Source organism: Nansenia antarctica (assembly GCF_963989245.1).
Source record: "Nansenia antarctica genome assembly, chromosome: 2".
In the NCBI taxonomy this organism is placed as follows: Eukaryota; Metazoa; Chordata; class Actinopteri; order Argentiniformes; family Microstomatidae; genus Nansenia; species Nansenia antarctica.
In genome coordinates this window covers 63,251,473-63,264,090 of record NC_137675.1, presented here as the reverse complement: position 1 = coordinate 63,264,090, position 12,618 = coordinate 63,251,473, and the positions used below count along the sequence as shown (strand labels likewise).

Genomic DNA, 12,618 nt, shown 5'->3' with positions numbered 1-12,618 from the left:
ATGACGTGTCTCTATTGCACAACATTCCCCAGGAACCTTGGAGCTGATGACATGGCTCAGGTCTGTCAGCTCTTCAGGGAGCCAGGACCGGATGTTGAGGGCAAACCTGAAGCCCTGGAAATGGAGGACCTCACAAGGCAAGAAAGAGGTAACTCGAGTGGGCTCTGTTTACGGAGAAACGAATGAGCATGAAATAGCTCTTCAAACATAACATTCGGCAAATGTACAGCACCAGTATGTCTTATTAATTCTCATCTAATCTCAACCGTGTTTTCCCTCACAGAGCGTGGAGGGATGAGGACAGATGAGAGCAGGCTGGAAATAGGTGATGCACCCATTCAGGCACGCCCTCTGATGAGGAGCCGCTGGTCTGCTGCCACCCAGAGGGTTCTCTCCTCCATGCCCAGTCGCACTGCCGGTAAGATCACCCTCTTAGCCAAACCAGGGCAAGGATTTTGGGGGATTTGTGAATATTTTGATAGTGTGATTTTTTGGTTGTTGTTGCAGGAATGGCCTTGTTAAGGTTAAGGTTATACTGCATATTCTGCTGTTAACATTTGTTGAGTTCTCCCATGTGTTATCTTACTGTGCCAGGAGTTTCAAACCCTAGCTTGAGTAGTGTCTGTGGCCTTGCCACTCTCTATAAAAGCCTCTGACTTTACAGTACCATATCTCCTCACACAGGACAGAGTCGCGTTGCAATCATCACCCAGTGCAACAACCGTTCCACTCAGCTGCGCAAGTATCGCCAGACCCAGCCCGCAATCCGAGACATCGCCCACTCTTCCAGACCTTGTAACCGTGACTATGGCACAGAGGAAGACTTGGAAGATGTCTGTGAGGAGGGTGAGTGTCACTCCCAAACCCACTTGTCAATCCTCTCCTAGTCACAGGTCCTTTCACCGGGAGTTGCCCTCTACATATGTGGGACATTTAAAGCCAGACCCTACTGCATCTACTGAGAGTGATGCTGTTGGAGGGAAGCCACTCTGGTGCGATTGCAGCTCTCTAGAATTTGGTTTAACAGACAGTTGTCCCTCTCCAAGTCTCTCCACTGGGAGTCAGTGTTGGCTGTGTCTGTGGGATTTGCTGCAAGCAACAAGACAAATGGCAGTGAAAATGGTTTAGCTGATGTGCTTGGATTACAGAGACCAAGAGGGAGCAGCTGGTGAATAACCTGCACAGTCTGTCTGTGGCTGACCGAATGTGCATGCTGCGCACCATGCCTTTCAGTCTGGCAGAGAAGACTGAGCTGAGGTATGGATTGTAAATCATAGTGCAAGAATGACACACAAAACGTGTTTAGATCTTCAAAGATTCCACCTTATGCAGTTATAATCTTCCCTTAGAAAACGTGTATTCAGTGACAGAGACTCCAACTTAAGCAGTGAGGCTCCCTGCTATAGCACCCTCCATATTTACATTTTGAGAGTGAGTATAATTTAATAAATACTGGCACAGAGAAAGACTGTTGAGAAACACATGGCTTGGTTCGTTATCAGGCAAACTGAGATGGAAGGCATGATGATAAGATGTGTGTGTTGGTGTCTGTGTATTTCCCAAAGGTCTTGCACCATGGCATGTTCGGCTGGCTCTTCCTGAGTTTCCTGCAGCTGTGGCAGGTGGCGACGAAGAGGCTGAGCGCCCGTTTTGGCACGGGGGTCCTCTCCTACTTCCTCTTCCTCAGGATCCTCCTCCTCTTGAACATCCTCCTCTTCCTCATCAATGGTTTGTTGGTGGTCATCCCCCAGGCCGTCAACCCTCCTGACATGGTTCCCAGTGACAGCACTTTCACTGGGCTGGAGCTGCTCACTGGGACGGTAAGAAGGGAGTTAAAGTCTGCACAACACAATTTCACATGAATATACAGTAATGCATTGTTTAAGTTGTTTCATGTTGCTTTCTCAACACTCAACACTCCCACCTCTGCTCCCTCTCAGGGTTTCCTCTCTGACAGTGTGATGTTTTACGGCTACTACACCAACTCCACCATCAACAAGAATTGTAAACCTGCTCTGACCAGTGATGCCTCCGACCCGGTCTGTGACCCTCAGGTGTCGTCATACAACATCCCCCTGGCCTACCTCTTAACCATCGGCATAGCCTTCTTCAGCAACTGCATCATCCTCGTCTTCAGGTCGAATGGCCACCTCTCTTCTGGAGAATCAGATCTATTCATCAAAAATGGGATCTGATTTTAACAACTTTTAACTGTATTGTTCTCTCTCAGCATGTCCAAGTCCTTTGGGAGGAGTTTCCGCATGTTCAAGTCTCGTGGAAACTTGGCTACCAAGGTGTTCTGCTCCTGGGACTTTAAAGTCAGCAAGAAGATGTCTGTCATGCTACAGTCTGAGAACATCAGCACCCAGCTCAAGGTATTGGAAATGCTGTGTGATGAATAGACACATTCACAAACACATAGGCACACTGAGGGACACACATTGTTAATTATATAGTTAGGACATTAGTTGCTAATATCACATTTAAATAGTATACAGTGTTTCATATGAATAAATGTTTGTTTCACATCCCTTACATACCAAACATTCATTTACATTTTTGGCATTTAGCAGATGCCTTTATCCAAAGCAACAATGCATTTGGCTAAGTAAGTGAGTCATCTATCCACCAGCCACACTGAAGTAAGTGAATCATCTATCCATCCATCATAGCAGGAAAAAAGTAATCTGGTCGGGCCTGGGGACATTGGCTTCGTCGTGCTAGATTCTAGAAGAAGGAATTTTTGACACTGGAATTTATGACACTGGAGAAACTGTACAGGGGGGTAGAGAGTATGTGTGGGATGGGCATGTGGCTCATGTGCTGAATAACATTTCATAAACTCCAGGGACCTTGTTCTGCTCACTAGTAGTGTAGTGTGGTAGTAGTGTCGTGAAGGATATGCACAGAACACTTGCAATTGATAGATTTGCTTTCTATCCAAAAGCCTTCGATGCTGTCTACTTTGAAATATACACATATGTGTATACACAATATACACGTATATGTGCTGTTGCAGATTGCTACATTTAAATTCACTGGCCCTGTGTAAAGAAAAATAACTCAACGGATGTGGATGTCAAAGATAACGCAATGAGAGAAGTTGATCATCACAGTATCATCTCAAAATTAATACTTGGTCTGTTGCAATATCATTTGCACTCAGTAAAGACTTTTAGAAAAAAGGAACCAATAAAGACTTAGAATTGTAATGTTTTAGAATATTCAATTGGAGCCATAGGTCTGTGTTTACTACCCTCAGCCAGAGCAATCTAAAATTATATCAACTTGGGGGTGATAGGCTGAATGTCTCAGGCCTTTTGGTGATTTAAAAAAAAAAGTGGTACAAACAGAGTTGCACCCACAGTAACAATCCACAAGTCTTGACGAGTGACCACAGTGAGACTGCACAAAAGCAGTAGTGAGTGGAGTCGTTTTGCTGACCTTTACATTTGCAAACAGATTGACGACTGTCTCCTCTCCCCGAACAGGAGCTGTTGCCGGAGGTGAGCTGTACAGAGGATGAGAAAGGATGGATACAGAGACTGGGGCGATTGGCGGTGTACTTACTGGCGTGGACTGTGTGCCTGTCTGGCACATTCTTCAGTGCCCTCGGCATCCACAACCTCTCAAACAACATGCACCTGGTTAGAGAGCTGTGGGGGGGAAAGTCACTCACACCACAAGGCCCAAGAGAGTTTGATGCAAACCAATCTTGAGCTGTCAGCTGAACTGTTACAATTATAGTCTATGTGGCTTAGAACGTCTCTTTCGGTTTAGCTATTTGCAGACGTGTGAAGACTGACTATGAGAACGTATATATCACTAGAATGTGTCATAGCCTGCAATACAAGACAGGCAACCGAGGCAGCATTCATAATGCTGCAGATGGAGGTGTAATGTAGAGATACAACATTATTTGTCTACAATGAGGAATTGCCAACCAATTGCCTATTCTCACCATAACATACCTGTATGCAATGCTCTGAACATAGTGCCCAACTGAATTTGTCCCTAACAACCCTGGTCAGTGGTCAGTAAATGCTACTTTTTTGCCATTTTGTCACAGTCATTTTTTAAATCTATGTATGCTCTCCTCTAGGATGACCAGAAGAGAAGGATGAATGCTGAGGCCAGTTTGGTGAATGAAGCTCGCCTGCTGGCTCTGCCTGTGGTTGTATCTTGTGTTAACCTGCTCCTCCCTGGACTCTTTAATCTTGTATCCTGTTTGGAGCCATATGACTCAACCAGTGTACGCATCTATGTTGCCATGTTCAGGTAAATATAGGAACTACTACCGTACTAGGATTCAGAACCTCATGTCAGAAATAGAAGATGCACTTGAAGTCTTGTCCATCAAACACAAATAATACCAGAAACTAATGCCAACTCTATTTGAACTGTATCTGTTGTTACGGGAAATTGGATGAATGGAAATGTATTTGACGTGAGCTAAAGCCAGTTAAACAAGTGTACGTGTAAGCAAGGCCAGCATTACATTTATCTTACCATGTTCACTGGTCTTCATTCCAACCATTCCATGTTAACATTTTTTTTTTTTACATAATACTGAACACAAAGCCAAATGTTAAATATGTGGAACATGCAATGTTGCAAACATGCAAAGTCTTGGTAACTTTTCATCGAATTAGTCCTTTCATTACAGTACCATAATCCATTATGCACATTTTGTAATATGCATTTTATATAGGAACTTGCTTCTGAAGGTTGGTGTTCTTGGAGTGCTGTGTCATCATTGGTTGGGGAAGATTGTAGAAGAGCCAGAGAAACATGGCCTATTGGTAAGACATCTGGTCTCTTTGTCATCGTGCTGTCAAAGTAATAAATCAAGGAATGCACTTTAACCTTCAAGGCCCCTATTATGGTGTCACATATTGCTAAAACAACTGTGATTAGAGGAATAGGACATTCCGGTTCAGGTTGTGTTCCATACAAATATATTACCAAACAGTATTTAACAAACACCACGCTTCCTCATGTTAATTTATCTTTGAAAGAGTTGCTGCTGTTGTTTTAATATACTTTTGACATGTATCTCTTGGTTCATTCCCCAGTGCTGGGAGAGCTTTGTTGGCCAAGAGCTGTACCGCTTCCTCCTCATGGATTTCATTTTCACTGTCCTCTACACAGTCTGTGGAGAATATATCTGGAGGTAATCATGGAGAGACCTGTTAAGCATGTTTTGGTTATGTCTTGGTTAATTCTTCATGTGACATTGACACAGATTCTCCTCTCTGGTGAAACCCTCTGTTCCCCCACAGGCTGTTTTCTCAGGGAGTATTGAAGAGAAGAAGGAAGCCAGTGTTTGACATTGCCCGTAATGTGCTGGAGCTTATCTATGGGCAGACCCTCACCTGGTAAACAACCCAGATATACTATAAGTAGTCCAACTGTATTGTTTTAGCTCTTTAAAATGAAGCTCTTTGTGTTTTCAAAAAAACAACAACAACAAAAACTCCCTGTTATCTCATTCCCTTCTGTCAGGCTAGGTGTACTGTTCACTCCTTTGCTCCCGGCAGTGCAGATCATTAAGCTGTTGCTGTTGTTTTACATCAAGAAGGTAATAGGCCTGAGCTCAGAGCTCCAGCGGATGACCATTCCTCTGTGCTCTCTGTCCTGGGACTGGGAGACTGACAGATCCCTCTCTGTCTGTGGCACCTCTTCTCTTTCAGAGCAGTCTGATGATGAACTGTCAGGCATCCAGGAAGCCCTGGAGGGCCAGTCAGATGACCACACTCTTCATCTCTCTGCTGTGTTTCCCCTCCTTTCTCTGGGCTGCAGTGACTGTTACCTACACCATATGGACGTGAGTGTGTTGTACACACACACACCCCCCCCCCCCTCCCCACACACACACACACACACACACAAACACACACACACACACACACACACACAGAGTCTCTTTGTCTCTTTCTCTTACACACACACATACAGTACACACAATGCAACCTTTGCACAGTTGACGTGCACAGTACCACAATTCTATTATCTGCCTTCTATTATCTGCCCACCCCCCCTTCCCCAGGATCAAGCCCTCCTCTGGGTGTGGTCCTTTTAGGAACCTCACCACCATGATGCAGTCAGGCAAACAGTGGGTCCTGGAGCTGGAGAGTGCCAACCCTAACCTATCCTGGGTCAACTGGGTTTACACCTACCTGGTGGAGAACGCATTCTTCCTGTTCTTAGCCGCTGGGGTCTTCTTGTGAGTAGGAAACGTGGCATCCATCCACACACACGCTTGTCTGCCAAAACTGCCAAAACTGCCAAAACCTTTAAGATCACACGGAACAGATCTTTTGGAGCTGAAAGTTTAACAAACTTAACATTAGGTGTCCTTTTTGTAAAGGTTTAACCATTGAGATTTTTGAATGTTATACCTAATTTTCCACTTACGTACTCCCAAGAATGTGACTATGAACAAAATAAGTCTGGATGAGTCAACAATAACACCCCAAGTAATTTTAAAATGAATTATAATATCCCAAAACCTGAACTGTCCCTTAAACCCTAAACCCTTTATTAGACCCAAGACAGAGCCTTGGGGGGTATTCCATCAACTAAAAATAGATTTTCCTTTAGTGACGTTGATGGAATACCCCCGTGGGCACTTTTTGATGAGCTTTCATGAACTCTATGAACTATAGCATCTGATGTATATCACTGACTCTCTCCTTATCAATACACTTTTTCAAATTGAAAATCGTAATTTTTTATAGCTTATGTATTAAGGCACTTCCTGTTTATCTGTCGTGTGGTTTTTGTAACATTGATTGACATATTTTCTCTCTCTAGTGCTCAGATGCCTGCCAAATTCCCATAAAAGGTCAATAAAGTGAACTCGACTCTCTTTTTCAGAATGGTCATTTATGTTTACACCCAAGTGATAGACGGTCAAAGGAAAATTATCGGTCTGCTACAGGAGCAAATTGAAAATGTATGTGTGGTCAAATGTTATTTACTTTTTTCTGTATTTCCTCAGTATAGTCTTTGCCATAATAACTGGTGTTCTGCTCATTCATTGTTTGTATTTCAAAGGAAGGTGAGGACAAAAAGTTCCTAATTACTAAGCTGCAGGCCATCTACGAGCAAATGCGTCCACTGTCCCCTTCCACGCCCCGACCACAGGGCAGTGAAGTGAGTGCTTTTAGGCTACAGTATGTGGCTGACTTAACAAAACATTATGATGGAATGTCTTCTCTCATACTTGGCTTGTTCGAAAGATCTAGGTTGACCTAAAAATGACAGAATAAAGAATGAATGTTCATAAGAACGTAATTCTTCATCTTTGAAAGATGTCATCCTTTTCTTTTTCATCCTTTTGTCCTTTTTTCTTTTCAGGGTTGATATTGATCAGTGGAACAAAAGACGTGATTGGGGGTAAAGATTCACAACACAACCCTTCAAATCTTGGACTCATCAAGGACGTTTTAAAAATGGACGTATGCGGTAAAGGAGACACACTGTACATGTACTCAGACCATCAGAGACTAAAAAGCTATGAACATGGACTTACTGTATACACGGATGGTATGTCAAGCCCATGTGGTATAAAAATGTGTGTATTAATTAGTGTTGTGCATTTGTCTACATTGCTTTTCATCAAAACAAACATCTAAAATGTATGTATCCATGGGCTGTGTGAAGCTTTGATCAAGTCATGTACTATAATGTACTTCCTTTTGAATATTTGTGATACGTGTCTTATTTTTTACACAACAAGGACTTCGTGGATTTATTAAATGTTCATGATGCATTTTTGTAAATGTTTGTGTTTGCCATGATATGTAATAAGCATGTTATTACTACCTAAGATATCCTCAGGAATGTATCACAAATGTGTGAAAATTGTCAGACATGTAGAGTCATCATTATGGATCACATACACCATTTCACAACAGTAAATGTCATTGTAAAAACATGCACTGGAACTATTTCCTCAGGTCCTATAGGCATGGTAATAGGTCAGGTACAGAAGAGCTAAAACAACACCGTAGTAATCTAGTCCAACCAGTCAGAATGCGCCAAAGCCGGATGATGATAACAGTGCACTGTCAACACTTACTCAGCCCTGTCAATCCATAATACAGTTCCACTAGGTAGTTTGTGAACTATGCTACAGGACAAGATGTATGTGGTGGAATAGTAGTGTCACTTCTATTTCTTCTCCTTCTTCTTCTTATCTTTCTGCCAGAGGCAATCCACGACTCAAATTCTTACGTGCATGACGTCATCAGTAGGAATCTTAAAACCTCCTACAGTAGTATTCTCCCTCACAGGTTCTTAGTCAGAGCTCTTTTTGTTGGCAAACAATCAGGTTCATCTCTGTTTTGTGTTGGTACGTATTACAATCTTTTTCAGTATTGCTATTAGTGAAGAGACGTCACATTTTGGGGGTTTGTTTTTTTATTGAGGCCGAAAAAAGACATAACAAAGTAGATATTGTGTTATTTTTGTTACAACTTAATTATGGCAGTGTTTAAACACTAGGTTTCTATGGATTGCATAATTATGATGTGGTGCTTTATTTGTGATGCATACAAAGGTTGGATTCCATCATTGCTTCATTTATTTCTTCCCCCTTTCAGATAACTATGGAACAGAAGAGAGTGTTCTTGTGTATGCCTAGAAAGTACTGGACTGTTTTGTCAGAACAATATGAACTGGTAAGCTTTTCGTTTTTCTTTTGACTCTCCTCAAACACAGGGAGAGCTTAACCTTCTGTATATTATGACAGACTCTAACCATACACAATACTGCAACCATGCTGTCTGACAATATCAGGACAATAGTTAGTTCTAATGTCTCTGTATCTACCAGGACCATGGGCTTGTCATAAAGAATCTGACCCCTTACATAAACGAGGGATACCTACAAGCTTACTTCAGAGAATGGGGTAACATCACAGCATGCTCGGTAAAGAAGCAAGGCAATGGATGATTAAAGCATCACATTGTCTTGTAGTCTTTGTTTGCAATAATGTCTTTTTTGCAATAATAACTTTTTTGGGGGGGGGGGGTTATACATGGGTGCACTGTCACTGATTCGACTTTGCTGTTTACTTATGATCCCTTAAAAACAGATTAAAAAGTTTGAGTCAGACGGAAAGCCCCAGGGATTGGGATTTGTCAGGTTCTCCACTGAGGATGAGGCTAATAAAGCGGACTGGGCAGGGCCTCACTTGATAGCGGGCGCTGAGGTGGAAATCAAGAGAGTCGTTTGTCTAAAGGTGAGTCATTCACACAACTGCTGTTTATGATTCATCATCTGTTTTGCTGTATCTTTTCTTATTCCTTTTAGTTGTTTGTTTGTTTGTGGCTCCAAATATCAGGGGAGTATTCCATCAACGTCGCTAAAGGAAAATCTAGGCTTATTTTGATAAGTCTCTGAATTAACTGTGTTGTATTGTTGCTTAGTGTTTGTTTTACACTTGGTTTTAGCCATTCATGCAACCCTCTTTACCTCCATTACAGACGGATGACCCAGGCGATAACAAGGAGTTTGTGGCATCGTTTGCCAGACCTAGGCGCTCCATGGGTCTTGGTTACATTCTTGAGGATGCTCAGTGGTTAGATGACGAGAATGAAGGCAACTAGGTAGCTTCACTATGAAAATATCCAAATATAATATGAACAAATGAAATTATAAACATGTTATTTTTCTTGGATGAACTATGAATTTATGATTGGTAGATCTATGAAACAGATTTGTATTTGACCTATTGTTGCTTGATATTAATATGATTTAATGATTGATGATACAGTATTATGCATTGTGTCACGTGTAATTTGGAATCATTATACATTTGTTTTCCATTTCTGTTTTTTTGTATATACTGTACTTCTATATCTTATAATAATACATTCTATGACTCTGTTTGATTGATGATCTTGGTAACCAATAAAAATGATACATTGATTTATTCCTGTTGTTTTACGGTGTTCACTGCCACCAATTAAGTCAAATGAAAGGTCTCAGGTCTGAATGTGGATAATCTTGTTGGGAGAAGGTTAGAATGTGGATAGACAAGACGTTCAATGTGCAGTCAGCCATTCTCCAAGATGACACACCAAAGCTCTCTTAGACACATATTTCAAAGCAATTTGTAGAGCCAAAACATGTTTAGTACATTGTTTTTGAGTTAGGGTCATTTCATTCCAGTGCTATGCAGACATCACAGATCTCATATGAGCTGATGGCATGTCTTCGTCGTTGACTCAATTTTATTATTTTTCTGTACACTGCTGTAGTATCAAAAGACAAAGTTAATTCACACTGAGCTTGGATGTACAATTAATGTCAGTATAGAGGTTGGAAAGCATACTCCAAACACATTATTGTTTAGTTCATTCTCATTATATTATTGGAACAACACTGTAGTTTTGATCAAAGTCATTATAGAAAGTACAATACATAATACACAACTATGAAAGCAAACCAATGATGCTCTCTGATTAACTACATTACTGCATTCCTTCATCAAATATGATGTATTTGAAATCAAATGATGAATTGTTGAAAATAACACCACTAGTGGGCTCCCCCAGAGCATATCTCTTTGTGCCTTATGACAGGTTAAGTGCCTCCAACAGCCATGTGTTATGGTTCTTTAAAAAAAAAAAAAAAAAATCTCTTTCACAAGCTTCTTGAAGACATGGTCATTTAAAGATGGAGAACTAGAAGATGAGACCGAACTAGAAGATGAGACACATTTATTGCAGTAGGTGGACATCTTTACCCGTTTCCCCTTTGAGAAGAGAGGCTTCCCTTTGTTTGAGGGTACAGCAGATCCAATTACATGTTTTGCGTTATTACATTTTATTCTGGAAATCATGCTCATTTCATGATTGTATTCTCAATGGTGATTTGAGATGATGCTACCAAACAAAAGCATAACACAGATAAAAAATGTAACTTAACAAAGCAGCAACCATCTGTAGAAACTTGAGTGGAGATTCTGTATGGTCTTGTCTTTCTCTCTGTCTCTCTCTTTCTTTCTTTCTCTGAGGACCAGGTGTGAGGAGGCTTCAGGCTGCGGACTGGGAGATGAAGCGGATCCTTTGGGAGTACACCAGGTCAGCGAAGTACAGGACCATGTTGACCTGTGTGAACACCGTGACCACCAGCTTGCTATCCCAAGGGCAACTCCCGCGCGGGCAGTCATCAGGACGCCCGGGCGAGCCAAACTTCTTATCGAAGCTGAAGATGGGCCACACCAAGGCAGCACTCACATACAGCAAAAAAGCCAGGAAGGTGTAGACGACCACACATCGGTCGAAAGGGAAGCGCAGGGCAGAGGTCCTCCCTGACAAGGTCAGAGCCACCACCACCACAGTCAGGGTAAAACACAGGCTGTACACCACCACACAGTACTGGGTGGGGATGTGGAGGGTGTACTCGCTGTCGTTGGCCAGGGCCCCAAAGATGATGCAGGCCACGAAGGCCTGGATCACCTTGAGCAGGCCTGACATGGTGGCCATGTAGCCCACTACATGGCCAGGCTTGGCCCGGGTTATAAACACCTCAGCCCCGTAAGGGAAACAGCAGAAGCTGGAGCAGACGGTGACAGCGATGCGGTAGTTCCTCTCCTCACAGCTCTCAGTGGCGCACTCTGTCTGCAGGAAGTAGACCGGATAGACCACGGAGGCAGTGACATACATGAGGGTGGCCAGCATGGCGAAGGCCACGGTGAAGTTGTCCCAGGAGATGGGCATGCATCCGTTCATGCGCGTCACATCCAGGATGAACACCACCATGGTCACAGCGAAGCAGAAGCACCACACAAACATGCAGAACCTCCCGTAGTTGGCGCTGTAGCCCGCACTGTGGGACACTAAGGCCATGATGGTGCAGCCCAGTAGCAGCTGGCACATGCGGGCAGCGCCCAGAAGAGACAGCACAGCTGACTTTTTCAGGTAGTGTCCACCCTCGGAGTCCATGGTTCCCACCTACTGTCCCCTGTCCACCAGTGTCTGGTTGTGTCTTCGCAGTGGGACTCCACTACAGGCAGTCTGCCTGCCTTCAGACAGGGTGTCCTTGTACTCTTCCTCCTTTGCGGAGAGCCAGAGACCTCGCCCTTGGCTTGGCTCTTTTTATAGATGGGCTTAATTACAAATCTCTTTCAATGTTTTCCTGTGTGCGCTTTGTAATTACTGTGGTAGGTTGGAGATCAAATTACAGTCAGCCACTGTACAGTATATTCCTGTTTCTTCTGACAATAACTCACAATGTATACTACTAGGACTGAGGTGAGTTAATGCATTTAAAACAGTATGCTTTCAAAAAGCATTTGGCAGTGCGTATAATACAGGCTCTGTTACTTAATTATTTAAGTTTGACTTTTATATAACACAAAATAGGTTTTGTATCTTGAATTATGGCTTGAATTATGTTACAATGTAATGCATTCAAAGATCTGTCTTGTTTCTTCTAGTCTGCATCTTATCACTATTCCAGTCACGTATTGTTGGTGTGTGTATATGGGTTTGAGGATATGTGAAGATCTTAAATGGCATATTACCCTTGTGTCTGAAATGAAAAGTCCAACTCAATGTGTCCCGTGTTTCTTCAAAGGTCTTTCTACTCCATCCTGCTCCT

General features: G+C 42.6%; 3 protein-coding genes across 3 annotated transcripts; 2 read left to right on the top strand and 1 right to left on the bottom strand.

The window, feature by feature from the left end:
* Nucleotides 1-7,368, top strand: tmc6a (transmembrane channel-like 6a; the record flags this gene model as incomplete). The annotated part of the gene is made up of 19 exons (XM_080523251.1): nucleotides 1-148; nucleotides 284-418; nucleotides 685-846; nucleotides 1,149-1,257; nucleotides 1,365-1,431; nucleotides 1,566-1,820; nucleotides 1,941-2,137; nucleotides 2,231-2,375; nucleotides 3,492-3,647; nucleotides 4,103-4,278; nucleotides 4,712-4,802; nucleotides 5,076-5,173; nucleotides 5,283-5,378; nucleotides 5,506-5,581; nucleotides 5,694-5,827; nucleotides 6,050-6,226; nucleotides 6,880-6,958; nucleotides 7,060-7,158; nucleotides 7,363-7,368. The coding sequence occupies 19 exons, from the start codon at nucleotides 1-3 to the stop codon at nucleotides 7,366-7,368; spliced, it is 2,406 nt and encodes an 801-aa protein (XP_080379377.1).
* Nucleotides 7,369-7,975: 607 nt separating this feature from the next.
* LOC308150416 (heterogeneous nuclear ribonucleoprotein A2 homolog 2) lies at nucleotides 7,976-9,617 on the top strand (the record flags this gene model as incomplete). The annotated part of the gene is made up of 4 exons (XM_080523250.1): nucleotides 7,976-7,990; nucleotides 8,842-8,937; nucleotides 9,104-9,250; nucleotides 9,495-9,617. 4 exons carry the CDS (start codon nucleotides 7,976-7,978, stop codon nucleotides 9,615-9,617), a joined length of 381 nt encoding a protein of 126 aa, XP_080379376.1.
* Nucleotides 9,618-11,048: 1,431 nt separating this feature from the next.
* On the bottom strand, nucleotides 11,049-11,960 carry myadml2 (myeloid associated differentiation marker like 2; the record flags this gene model as incomplete). Its single annotated transcript, XM_080522360.1, has 1 exon — nucleotides 11,049-11,960. One exon carries the CDS (start codon nucleotides 11,958-11,960, stop codon nucleotides 11,049-11,051), a length of 912 nt encoding a protein of 303 aa, XP_080378486.1.
* Nucleotides 11,961-12,618: the final 658 nt, after the last annotated feature.